General features: G+C 33.2%; 1 protein-coding gene across 1 annotated transcript in view; it reads right to left on the reverse strand.

The window, feature by feature from the left end:
* LOC127699231 (ALK tyrosine kinase receptor-like) overlaps nt 1-14946 on the reverse strand; it is a 167159-nt gene that overhangs the window by 44612 nt on the left and 107601 nt on the right. The window contains exon 8 of the mRNA XM_052202985.1: nt 5065-5153. Within this exon, the coding sequence (XP_052058945.1) occupies nt 5065-5153 (89 nt within the window). The remainder of the gene's footprint in view (nt 1-5064; nt 5154-14946) is intronic.

A 14946-nucleotide genomic window follows, 5' to 3' on the forward strand; every position in this document is an offset into this window, starting at 1 on the left:
CACAAACATAGGTTATACCACAGACACACAAACATAGATTAAACCAGGGACACACAAACATAGGTTATACCACAGACACACAAACATAGGTTATACCAGGGACACACAGGCAGACAAGCAAATTACTATAGGCCAAGTTATCTGTGGGGCCCGAAACAAACAGCATGAGGCTTTCAAGAGGCTGAATCGCTCACCTGGTAAAAATATGCCATTTTGATATTTAATTTTACTTTTATTGCAATCAGCTATGTTTACTTATCTGTTTTGTAGATCTGCAATAATGATCATTTTTACAGTTTACAGTTTATATCTATCTATAAAAAAAATTGAGAAAATTGTCAAAATTTTAAAAAAATTAGTAAAAAATGGTCATTTAAGAACACTAAATCCTTCCTATAAGAAATCAGACAATTTTGCCATGTTGAATTATTGGAATATCATATTTTGCTTTTAAAAGTTCATCTATATCTACTATGGATTTTTTGACAAATCAATAAAAACATCAATCAGTGAAACAAACTCCTATAAGGAGTCGGTTGACAAGTATTCTTATTTTCTATATTCAAATAAGGCAATATCTAATACTTTTTATTATATAGAAACAGAATATTAAAACTATTGTTTTGGCATATGAATATAGTTGTATTGCACAGTTATCAAAATGGCAGATCATTACATTGTTTTTGTTTTGATTAGAAGGCTGTAAAGAATATTTATACTTACTCCATAAAGTATTTGACAATTCAAAAAATAAAATTAACATAGAGACCTTACGGATAACTTTTTTTAATTATAGACCAAAAATTATGAAATTAACAATCAGAGTTTGTATATATCATATATTAACATACATTAAGAAAAAAAAAGGGAATTTAAAACAAATGGATTTTTAAGGACTTTTTTCTGCAAATATATAGAAGTCAAATGGACAATATATGGTATGGGTTTTTCTCATTGTTGAAGGCCATACTGTGGCCTATAATTGCTTATATCCACTTCATTTGAACTCTGGTGGCAATCATACAACATCTCTTTATTTTATATTAAAAGCTTTTTATTGCCTGAAATATTTAAAATCGTTAAGAATGAACACTGAAAATGTTTATGGCCTCTGAAATGCATTAAATCTATAAGAATACTGATGGAACATATTATTGGTATGGTTTATTTCCATTGACTGAGAAAAATGTGTAAATTTCAACTACAACTTTCAGCTCTTAGAGGAAAAGATCAGTCAAAGAAACCCTACTTTCCCAATATGAAAAAAAAAGTTTCAGCAACCTGAAGGCATAGTTTTTCCCGTATACTTAAGGTATGATTCATTTCTGTTATGATTTCAGACAGTCATATTGTTTTACACAATCTGTTGTAGTAACTATCATATTGATGTTTGACATTGTCACTTCTAAATTAATTAGGAATTTTCTTTTATGATATGTTAATAACCAACAATCTAAGATAAACTGGATACGACCGCAGAGGTCCAACACTGAACAGTTGGGGCAAAAATGGACACAATATTCAACCTTGATACAGGTCTGAATTTGGATTGTAATTAAATATTTGACACATTATAGGTTTCTGACACAGAATAAATGTAGTCCAAGAACTTGATTTGATTTTGATTTGATTTTTGGTGTTTTAACGCCACTTTTAAGCACCCCTTTTGGGCTATTTCGTGGCGGCTAGTTTTTATTGGTGGAGGAGGCAGGAGTGCCCTGAGAAAACCACTGACCTTCGATCGGAAAACTGACAATCCTAGTCAATCAAGATTGGAGTCGAGTGCACCCGCACAAGCGGGGTTCGAACTCACAACCTCAGTGTTGACTGGCTAGTGATTTCAGTAGTAACTACTTAGACCACTCGGCCACCGAGGCCCCCTCAAAGAACTTGAAATTGGTTGTATGATTTGAATTTATATTCAATTGAAGATTTCTTGCTGTTGTGCAATACACTGTGCTGTTTCGCAATACTTAGTTAATCTGTTTTCAGACTATATACAAAGAATAAGCAAAATAAATTGAGACCCCCAATTTTTTTTTAAATTAATATTTGAAGAGAATTTTCTTTTGAGGAAAAAAAATTGCCCTTGACATTTGACATAGTGATCTCATTTTATATGACCATATATCCAAGAAAGATTGCAATCCCACATTTATCATTTGATTTAGCATCTGAAAACCAATTTTCTGCAAAATTTGTTGTCTATCTTAAGTAACTATGACCTTGACCTTTGAGGTATTGACCTCCAAATCAAAAGGGATCTTCTTCTCATTTTATTTGACCAAGGATCAAGGAAAAGGCATATACAGCTTTAGTAAGACAGACAGTTGAATATGCAAGTTCAGTATGGGATCCTCACCTATAAAAAGACAGGCATAAGCTAGAAATGATACAAAGAAGATCAGCAAGGTACATAACATACAGGTACCACATCATCAGTTGAATCTATGCTAAAAAAACTAAAATGGCCAACACTAGAGGAGAGAAGAAAGAATGTTAGACTAACCCTCTTATACAAAATTTCAAATGAGGAAGTAAAGATTGATGCTGGCAACAAACTGATACCACCAGACAGATTATCAAGACATACCAATATTCAAACTTTCCAAATACCATCTTGCAAGACCAGCATCAGGAAAGAGTCCTTCTATCCAAGAACAAAAAGAGATTGGAATACCTTACCTGCCTTGGTGACCGCTGCAGAAAGTCTTGACTCGTTCACGAGACTACTGCATGTACATTAAATTTCAAGTCCCATGTTTTTATTTTCACCATGTATAAATGTTATATAGATATAAGAAGATGTGGTATGAGTGCCAATGAGACAACTCTCCATCCAAGTCAAAATTTATAAAAGTAAATCATTAAAGGTCAAAGTACGGTCTTCAACACAGAGCCTTGGCTCACACCGAACAGCAAGCTATAAAGGGCCCCAAAAATTACTAGTGTAAAACCATTCAAACGGGAAAACCAACGGTCTAATCTATATAAAAAAACGAGAAACGAGAAACACTTATGAACCACATCAACAAACAACAACTACTGAACATCAGATTCCTGACTTAGGACAGGTGCAAACAATTGCAGCAGGTTTAAACGTTTTAATGGTACCAAACCTTCACCCTTATCTGAAACAATAGTGTAACATCACAACATAGAAAGCACAACATATGTACAGCACAAATTTCATTTTTCTTTTCTGTTAAAATTATTTTGGTAAGTATGCAAGCGCACACCAAACAGTGACAGGATAGTCAACCTAACAACAGTGGTCACTTAGAGGTAGAAGAAGAAGTAGAATGACATTGACTTCTAAACCTCAAAATCAATAGGGATATTCCTCTCATTATACGTAACCATATACCCAAGTAAAGTTGCAATCCCATATAAAGTATCTGAGTTAGCATCCAAAAATGAAAATGTCAGACTGACAGACTGTGACTGATGGATGAGTCAAAAACTATATACTTTGTAGTGTGGGGTATAAAAAGTAAATTTAAATACAAAACATTTTCATATGCAGCACTAATAAATTCTGCATAGTATTGGGCACAAGTAGTTTTTCAAAAATGTCAAAAGCCTAGTAACGTAATTCTGGTCACCTACCAGTATTTCTATATGTCAAGAAACAAGGCTTCCTTTATTAGCTGACCATGGAGGATTTAGTGTAATAGGTCAGAAAACTTGACCACATGATTAGCAAAACTTTGTTGAATAGTACAGCCCCTATTCATGTAAATGATTGGTTCCTGACCTTCTCTCTCGGACCATGAGGCTAGATGTTAAAGGTCAGATATCTTGACATGATTGCTAGCAAAGCTTTGTCAAGTAATCCAATGTTCTGTTCATATAAATTATGATCAATGACCTCCACTCTCTGATCATGGAGGCTCAGTGAACTAGACAAGCCTTATGTTGACCTTAACTTGATGACCATTGAGGTTCAGTGAAGTAGGTCACATATCTTGACCAGATGATCAGCAAAGCTTTGTTGAATAGGCCAGTTGAGCTTGACAAATTTGTCTATTGTTAGACATGTAGACCTCTAAATGTATTTTATATTTTTGTATTGTTGGGTTGCTGTTCAACCTTTCCACCACATCTCCTTTAATTCATCAATAACTAAAACAAGGATGTACTTACCAAACCATGAAGTGTTAAGTGAGATGTCATCCAGAGTTATATTATCTTACTTACCAAAACATGAAAGGCTAAGTGGGATGCCATTCAGAGCTAAATCAACTAACTTACCAAAACATGAAGTGTTAAGCGAGATGTCATCCATAGCTATATTATCCGACTAACCAAAACATGAAGGGCTAAGAGAGATGTCATCCAGAGCTATATTATCTGACTAACCAAAACATGAAAGGCTAAGTGAGATGTCATCCAGAGCTAAATCAGCTGACTTACCAAAACACTAAGGGCTGAGAGAGATTACATCAAGAGCTAAATCATCTGACTTACAAAAACACTAAGGGCTGAGAGAGATTTCATCCAGAGCTAAATCATCTGACTTACCAAAACACTAAGGGCTGAGAGAGATTTCATCCAGAGCTATATCAGCTGACTTACCAAAACATGAAGGGCTAAGTGAGATGTCATCCAGAGCTATATTATCTGACTAACCAAAACATGAAAGGCTAAGTGAGATGTAATCCACAGCTAAATCAGCTGACTTACCAAAACACAAAGGGCTGAGAGAGATTACATCCAGAGCTAAATCATCTGACTTACCAAAACACTAAGGGCTGAGAGAGATTTCATCCAGAGCTAAATCATCTGACTTACCAAAACACTAAGGGCTGAGAGAGATTTCATCCAGAGCTATATCAGCTGACTTACCAAAACATGAAGGGCTAAGTGAGATGTCCTCCAGAGCTATATTATCTGACTAACCAAAACATGAAAGGCTAAGTGAGATGTAATCCACAGCTAAATCAGCTGACTTACCAAAACACAAAAGGCTAAGTGAGATGTCATCCAGAGCTAAATCATCTGACTTACCAAAACACTAAGGGCTGAGAGAGATTAGACTCAGAGCTATATCAGCTGACTTACCAAAACATGAAGGGCTAAGTGAGACATCATCCAGAGCTATATCACTTTGTTTGTTGTACCCTATGTTTCCAATAAAATGAAGTTTAAATCTGAAACAAACAAAATATGTATTACTATGTTTAAAAAAAGAAGAAATAATAAGACCACTTTTTTGGCCCTTTGAATTTAAAAACAAGGTAAAAAATGCAAAAACTAACAAAACAAGAATAAACCTTGTCGTGCTAAGCATACCCCCACTTGTTATTCAATGTATTTGAAAATGTTTCATGCAATGAAACTCATCACTGCCAAGCTGCTGACCAAATGTAAAGCAATTCTGTCCAATAGTACTTGAGAAATGTGACAAATTTAACTTCATTTATCATATTCAAAAATTCACATAAAGTCAAATGTTTTTTTTTTTTATTATAAATGATTATTCCTTTAAGATATGATTATTTGCATGATATTTGATGCCCAAATTGTCTGAAATGATAAATTGTATAAAATTATGTTAATTGTTAGTACAACCATTTTGTTGGTATCATTTCTTATGCTAACATAAAGCTTACAAAGCATTTAAGGTGATAACATAGAGTCACTCTGATCTATTGTATGGGAACAGTAATTAACCTTTATAAATTATCAGTATAAATGACTTATATAAATACCCAGAAATGTCAACATGTTGCTTGTCCACTAATAAGATCACATCAACAAGAATGATGTTGTCAAGTTAGTCTGAACAAGTGAAACTGCGAGCTACTGCTCACTGGTGATACCCCGGCCAAATACTTGACGGTAAACAGGAAATTGTTGAGTGATGAATCTGAAAACGCATCACATGGTATGGTGTAAGACATAATAGTGTCCTGTGAAAAAGTGTCCACCTGGACAGTTTTTCATAGAATTTTGGTATTAAATAATGTCCACTGCCATGAAATACTGTCCCTCAAATGGACAGATTTTTACTGCAAAAGTTATGAAATAGTGTCCACCCAAGGACAAGTTTTCATAGTAGTTGCTATTAAATTGTGTCCTCCAAGGGAAGTAATACAAAGGTCATTAAAAAGTTTTATTATACTTGAATTTTAATAAAATCTGAACGATTGATTAGAAATTGATTAATATACAAATGTAAACAAACAAATAATGGATGGAAGTGAATATAGAGACATTTAAGTTCTAAGAAATACCCAGTTAATGCTAATGACAATGAAAGAAGAACAATAAGAAGGAAGTGTGTAAAGTATAAAATCAAATGTGAAGAACTATACTATATTTATTATGAACAGGCAAAAGAAAATATAGAATTTTGGTATTAAATAATGTCCATTGCCATGAAATATTGTCCCCTAAGTGAACAGCATTTTACAGCAACAGTTATGAGATATGGTCCACCTATAGGACAATTTTTCGTAGTAATTGTTATTAAATTGTGTCCTCCAAGGAAAATAATACTGAACAACATCTGTTACTTGTTGGAATTTAAATCATTATACATGTATATATATATTAAAAAATATGAATAGGAAGATAAGGATGGTACGAGTGCCAATGAGACAACTCTCTGTCAAGTAACAATGTATTAAAGTTCGCAATTATAGGTTAAAATACGCCCAGTAATAACAAGGCAATGGATATCATTTTTATAAATACTTTAATCATATCAAAAAATGTCCTGTGAAAAAATTTCCACCTGGACAGAATTATAGTATTAAATAATGTCCTTGTTCATGGACACTTTTTCATACCTGAGGACATATTTTCATAGGAAATAGTGTCTGGGACACATTTAAATAAGTAAATATTGTCCATGGACAGTATTTACTGTGAAATAATGTCCGGTGGACATTATTTCATGGGGGACATTTTTAAATCCTACAATAGCTGACTTATATAAACTCTGAAACCAAATTTCAGAAATCCGTGTATTGTAGTTCCTGAGAAAAATGTGATGAAAATTTTCAACTTGGCTATCATGTGTAAAATGATACAAGTGTTCGGTAAACAAGAAGTTGTCGAGTGATGAAAACGCATCACATGGTATAGGTGACTTATATAAACCCTGAAACCAAATTTCAGAAATTCTTGTAATGTAGTTCCTGAGAAAGATGCGTTGAAAAAATATTCATGAGACGGACGGACGGACTGGCGGACGGATGGATGGACTGACGGATGGATGGACAGACAGAGGTAAAACAGTATACCCCCACTTTTTTAAAGCGGGGGTGTAATAATTGTATAGAAACAGTAAATAACTTACATAAACTAGATGTGTTGACTAATTTGGAGTTATATTATGGACTGTGTAATACTTTATTATATTTCACTGTATCTTGTTGAATATATTCTACCAATTATTTTGTTATTTGAAGATTTATTTATAATGAGCTTTCATCTGTTAATCCTAATGTGTTAAATTTTCATGGAATTGGTTAAAGCAAATTTGAGGTATTGTATCAAGCAGTGGAGGACATTTAGCGAAAAAAGTCGACGTTTTAGCGCCGAAGTATATATAGCCCATTTTAGCGCCATATTTTTTACCCATTAGCAAAAAAGTGAAATGGTCAATGCCCTTTTTAGCGACAGAATTTCATTCATAGTAGAATAATAAAATTTTAAAAGTATTGAGACAGCACAATATGCAAAATATCATGTCCATAAAAATACAGCACTAAACTCAAATATTTAATTTTAAATTAAATGTCCGAGTGAACATACAAAATGATTTCATGATATACCCCCTGTTTACCAAATTGTGATAGGATCTGTTCCTTCTATGTATCTTGTCTACATTAGGATCTGTTCCTTCTCTTTATCTTGTCTAGATTAGGGTGCAGATTCATCCATACTTCTGATTCTAATATATGTTGTTGTTTGTAATTTGATTATAGTATCCACAAAACATAAATGGCTTGGTGACATATGCCACATTTTGCACTTTTATCTCCTTTGATTGTTTCAACAACATTTATTTCCATGATTAAGCAAATTGTAAATGCAAACAACTTAAAGATTATGCCACCATAAATTACTGTTCATGGTTTTAGTATGGTGAGTTCTATCAACCAGGTAAGTTTTTGCTAAAATAATCTACTGAAAATCCAGGTGAAGGGATTCGTGCACAAAAATTGGCTATATATAATGTCTGCGCTAAAATGTCCACTAACAGTATTAGTTTTTTTGTTAAAATGTCAACATCCTGTATGAATTGGGGGGGATGGACAGACAGATAGACACTTGTTCAGTTCACCCCGGCTCTTAAGTAACACTCAAAATCAGAACAGTTACAAGACCTAAAAGGTTACAAACTTGAAGAGCATTAAACATCATAAGTCTGGCTTAGGCCATAAATGCCAAGCAGTAATTTGAATCATTTTTACATTTTATAAACAGAAAATTTACAGGAAATGAAAGCAAACTTATTGTTTCAGGTAGGGTGAAGGTTGGCGCCTATTAAAACGTTAAAACTCACTGATAGAAATGGAATACTCCGGTAAACATGAAATTATTCAAAATATTGTAATATTGTATTGTAATATCAATTTACTCTTGTTAGATATTCTCCCTGGATACCTTATAACTAATATATCAGGGATACTTAGTGCAATGCTGTACACTAAGTAAATTGTTAACAGCAATAGTGTGTAATAAAATAATTATATTAGTCACGTTAAAACAAAAAAAACGCTGCATTTGTTTGCACCTGTCCTAAGTCAGGAACCTGATGTTCAGTGGTTGTTGTTTGTTGATGTGGTTCATAAGTGCTTCTCATTTTTTATATAGATTAGACCGTTGGTTTTCCTGTTTGAATTGTTTTACACTAGTCATTTTTGGGGCCCTTTATAGCTTGCTGTTCGGTGTGAGCCAAGGCTCTGTGTTGAAGGCCGTACTTTGACCTGTAATGGTTTACTTTTACAAATTGTGACTTGGATGGAGAGTTGTCTCATTGGCACTCATACCACATCTTCTTATATCTATTAAAATATGTGACTTGCTGAGTGCTAATATATCATATGCATTCCATCCTACACTTCTTATAATAACCATAGCCATAAAACTGATTCAAACAAACATTTCATAAAGACACTTCAATTTTAACAAGAAAAAAAATTTGTACTCTTATTTCCAATTACAATTTTTAAATTGATTTTGACACACAAGATTTTTTTTCAAATATGTAAAAATCTACAAATGCGTCAGAAATCAATTAAAATCAAATATGATTCACTGTTATAAAGATGCTGGAAGCCTAAAAATGTCATAATACTGAGAAAAATATATTGGTAAATTGTCTACTTACCATCATCTAAGTAATTTTGTGTTTAATTATCATAGTTCACCTATGTTTTGGACAGCAAATAAAAGCTGTAATGCATTATTAAAGCCATGAACATATTTGGCACATGGTAAGAACAGTAATAAACTGACTGTTTGAACAGGTTTGTCAGCATCAAAATTGTGGTGAATATGAACCCATTTCATTTTAGTGAAATTATTTACAAATAATTTTTATTTTATCTGCCCAATGGCAATAACTAAATAAAAAGGCTCTGCATAGCACATATTTTATCTGCCCAAGGGCAATAACTAAATAAAAAGGCTCTGCATAGCACATATTTTATCTGCCCAATGGCAATAACTAAATAAAAAGGCTCTGCATAGCACATATTTTATCTGCCCAAGGGCAATAACTAAATAAAAAGGCTCTGCATAGCACATATTTTATCTGCCCAAGGGCAATTACTAAATTGCTAACAATGTTTCTTCCAATATATATCTACTTCCAAGTGCCATTACTCCTGTACAAATAGTTTGTCGACACTCTTCATTTATCTTTGTGATATCCTCCTTTCATTTAAAGACCATAAAAATTGGACAAGAAATGTAGATGTGAGAGTGCTTACAATGCAATGTTCAATATAAATTACATTTCAAAGAGACATTACTCCTGTAAAACTAATAGAAATGCTGATTTTCTCATTCACCGAAGACATGGCTTGTATAAACCAATGATAAAAAAATCCATGACAATATGTTGGTGTGAGGTACTTAACAATGCAATTTTCTATATACTTTATAATTCCAAGGGACACATGTTCTGTAAAAATAATTGATAAGAGCTGATTTTTGAATTGGTATGAGATATTGCTGATCTCAACCTTTGATATAAATTTCACAAATATCTGGCAAGAATTATACAGAGCACTTACAATGCAATTTTCCATATAATTTATATTTCCAAGGAGCATAACTCCTTAAAATATAGTTGTTTGGAACTGGCTTTTGAACCAGACCGAGATATTGCTGATATAAATCTTTGATATAAATTTCATATAAAATCTGGCAAGAATCATAAATATAAGAGCACATACAAGAAAAGACGGACTGACTCCTGGTATATATATGTCATCTGCAACACGTTGAGGGAGGAAAATCAAGATAAACTATATTCTAATGCAATTATTTTGTATCAATGGTTCTGATTGGATGACAATAAGTGTAAAATTCTCTATCTGCCTGTCTGTAACTAAGAAAGCCTACATTTTGAATTCCCGAATGTATTGACATGTAATTTCTCCAATAATAAGCCAAAAAACTCACATTTTGCACCTAAAAATCTTCTTTATATCAAATTTTATAGCATTCGGAAGCGGACAAGAAGCCAGAAAACGCCTGATGTTTACGTTTGATGCCGGAAGCATACCTATGACTTCACCTACTTTAGGCTCCAAAGAAGATAACATCATTTCGTTTAATGAAAATTTACACTAGAATAATGACTAAAATTGAATGATTTGTTTATTTTGCATTAGAATAGAGATAACTGTATTGTATGTGAAGCTTTGTGGACATCCATCAGTAGTTTTACTGTCGCAAATTTAGTTTACCTGTCTCTGCTACGCGTTGCCAGGTAAAATAAATTTGCGACAGTAAAAACTACCGTTGGAGGTCTGCAAAGCTTCAAATACAATACAGATATCTCTCAATTCTTCTGGCTTTTTCCTTTGACTTCAGTCAGTAAACAGTAAATAAGAACTTACTACTAATGAAATGTTGATTTAGTTAAGAAAGTTCTTATTGTTAATTACTCAAACATTGCAAAAATCTTCCTTAACTGCAAATTTAAAATTTAGTTTCATTCAGAAATACACAATTATGTTGTTAAAATCTAAAAATAAACACATAAAGCTGTGACACTGTGAATCTATTTAATAAACTGTTAACACAGAGATATGTCTCGCCTTTTTGTAATTTTGATAATGCAAAAGTTGAAATTAAAATAGCAATACTTTAACATGTAAGTTATGCAAATGTTCAAAGTCAATAAACTATGACTGAAGGTACATGGCTACACAATCTCCATGGAAATGAGATGTGCCAATGCTAATACAACTGCATACCAAATACCATTGACTTATCATAAGTTGTTCCATTTAAATAAACCTAAACTCAAACATTAACTTGTAAATTATGTAAAAATTTCAAAGTCAATGAACCATGATGAGGAGGTGGGGCCATATAATTTCCATGGAAATGAGACTTGCAAATCATATATCACTGACTTAATATTAGTGGTTCATCTTAAACTAATCTAATCACAAACTTTAACATGTAAACTATATGCAAAACATTTAAAGTAAATAGACCATGTCTGAAGGGGCGGTGCCAAATATTCTCCATGAAAATGAGATGTGCTAATGTTTGTACAACTGCATACCAAATATCATTGACTTACCACTAATGGTTCCCTTTAAACTGACCTAATCACAAACTAATACATTTAAACTAAGCAAAACTTTCAAAGTCAATAGACTATGACTGAGAGGGCAGGGCCCAATAATTTCAATGGAAATGAGATATGCCAATGCTTATACAACTGCATACTAAATATCATTAACCTACCACTAGTGGTTCCCCATAAACTGACCTAATCACAAACTAATACAGGTACACAAAGCAAAAGTTTCAAAGTCAATAGACCATGACTGAGAGGGTGGGGCCAAATAATCCCCATGGAAATGTGATGTGCCAATACTAATACAACTGTATACCAAATATCATTGACCTACCACAAGTGGTTCACCATAAAACTGACCTAATCACACATTACATTGTTGACAACGCTGCCGCCAACACCAAAGCTGGAAACAGCATACCTATGTCTCTGGGAGACAATAACATAAACACAACTTTAATTTGTAAACAATGTAAAAGTTTAAAGTCAATGACCCATGTTGAGGGAGTGGGGCCATATAATCACCATGGAAAAGAGACCTGCAAATGCTAATACAATTGCATACCAAATATCATTGACTTAACATTAGCAGCCCCTCTTAAACTGGTCTAATCACAAACTAAACAAGTAAACTATGAAACAATCAAGGTCAACAGACCATGACTGAGGGGGGTGGAGCCAAATAATTTCCATGGGAACAAGATTTGCCAATGCTTATGCTTCTACATACTAAATATCTAGGAACCTGAATTGCTCATCAAGCAAATATATTTCAATGTTTTTTGTTTCAACACGAGTCTTCACAAGTGAAAAGCTAAACAAGAATGTGTTCATAGTACAAGGATGCCCCACTCGCACTATCATTTTCTATGTTCAGTGGACCGTGAAATTGGGGTCAAAACTCTAATTTGGCGTTAAAATTAGAAAGATCATATCATAGGGAACATGTGTACTAAGTTTCAAGTTGATTGGACTTCAACTTCATCAAAAACTACCTTGACCAAAAACTTTAACCTGAAGCGGGACAGATGGACGAAGGAACGGACGGACGAACGAACAAACAAACAGACTCACAGACCGAAAAACATAATGCCCCTAGGTGGGGCATAAAAATGTTTTCCTTGACCTTATTTGCAAATCAATTTAGGGGGTATTTATTCCAATATCTCACTGTCAAAGTTGTTGTTTTCTGATTCGGAAGCTCTTACCTTATGGTTGCTACATTATTTCTTCAAATTGCATCTACAAATGACCACGACTGCATGCAAATCTCAATTTGTTCTTTTTTTTTCTTTCTTTTTTTTCAATTCATCTTTTAAATAAATTGACCTTTGACCAATAAAAATTTGGGATTCCTTATCTTTACTTCGTAATCATGTGAGATGACATGTGCTTAAAGTAAAAAACAAGAGTGCACACATCCAAATGTCTCACCTGCTATACTGTTCATGATCAATTTTATGTTGAATGTCTTAAGATAAAAGGTTTTAATGATACATGACTATGAGGTCAAGGTCAGATTAATTCTGCCTGACAGATATGTATAAACCTCAAACAATCATTCCATGCACCAAATATAGTTTACTTACTGCTTATGATATCTAAACAAATTGCTTCGCCGAGCACAGCTGGATACGACCGCAGAGGTCCAACCGTGAACAGTTGGGGCAAAAATGGATGCAATATCCGTGCTTGATACAGGTCTGAATTTGGATTGTAATTAAATATTTGACACATAATAGGTTTCTGACACAGAATAACTGTAGTCAAAGAACTTAGAATTGGTTATATGATTTGAATTTATATTAAATTTTTTGCTTTTGTGCAATACACTTTGCTGTTGCGAATTGACCCCCCCCCCCTCTCCCCACAAAAAAAAAAAAATAAAAATTACCCCCCCCCCCCTTTTTTTTTTGCTTTTGTGCAATACACTATGCTGTTGCGTATTAACCCACCCCCCCCCCCCCCCCCTCAAATATTTGAAGAATTTTTCTTTATAATTTCTGAAATCTGAAATGAGAAAAAATTGACCCCCCACAATTTCTTTTTACCTCCCCCCCCCCTTTTCCCCCCAAAAAAATTCTTTCCCTCAAGATATGGTCATAATCTCAATTAAAATTTCCAATGGAGTTTGCAACCATAATTACCCATTTAAATTTACCATAGTGCTAACTTAATCTATTTTATAATAGAATTTAAAATATGGTGTCAAATCTTTCATATGGATTTTTTTGTGAAAGAAAAAAGATGCAATATTTGCAGATATTTTTATTGGTCTTCCTTTATAAATATGCATTTCTTTAAACATAATTTAAAAGCAGTGTAAGGGAGGTAATCAAAATTTTGTATTTGGATATTCCACAAGTTATTGTCTGGAAACTAGAAAAATGCTTATTTTTGGCCCCTTTTTGGTACCTAATTCCTTAACTGTTAGTACCATAACCCCCAAAATTAATCCCAACCTTCCTTTTGTGGTATTGAACCTTATGGTTAAATTTCATAGAGATCAATTCACTTAAACTAAAGTTATAGTGCGAAATTCAATGTGTCTTCTGACGACGACGACGCCAACGTCATAGCAATATTTTTGCGGTCAAATAAAAACAGACTTAACCCTTTCCCTTTCAGGCATTTTAGACATATACTTATCGAAAAAAACACTATCCCAGTTCAAAAGAGGTTACAACAAACAATGGATATTAAGTATTACTGAGCTTTCATGGTTTTTTTTTAAACATGTGAGCTTAAATGATCTGAAAACTACCATTAACTTCTATCAAGACATTTATTACTGGTGTGTTTATCAGTTTATATTTACTTTGATTTATTGATATAAGCATTTTATATTTTTGGGCTTATCCGTAAAATTAACCAACAGATTCCCTGTATACACATAAGACCATACAATGTTCTCTTCAATTTATTTTGTGAATTAAGATAGGTTTTATTCTGTTGAATTGTACACAGCCCTCAATTATTCCCTATTCCAGTTCTATATTAAAACTAGGATAACAGTGTTTTTCTGACAATTTTTGAAATACAATAAAGTCATCTACACATCCATTTACCAACTTAATTTTCTTATCAATCTTTCTGATAATCAAAATCAAAGAAAGGTAACTCAAAATTCTTTCTGAGTCTTTTTTCTTCTTTTTAAATAC

Source organism: Mytilus californianus, unplaced genomic scaffold, assembly GCF_021869535.1.
Source record: "Mytilus californianus isolate M0D057914Y unplaced genomic scaffold, xbMytCali1.0.p SCAF_4, whole genome shotgun sequence".
Lineage (NCBI taxonomy): Eukaryota > Metazoa > Mollusca > Bivalvia > Mytilida > Mytilidae > Mytilus > Mytilus californianus.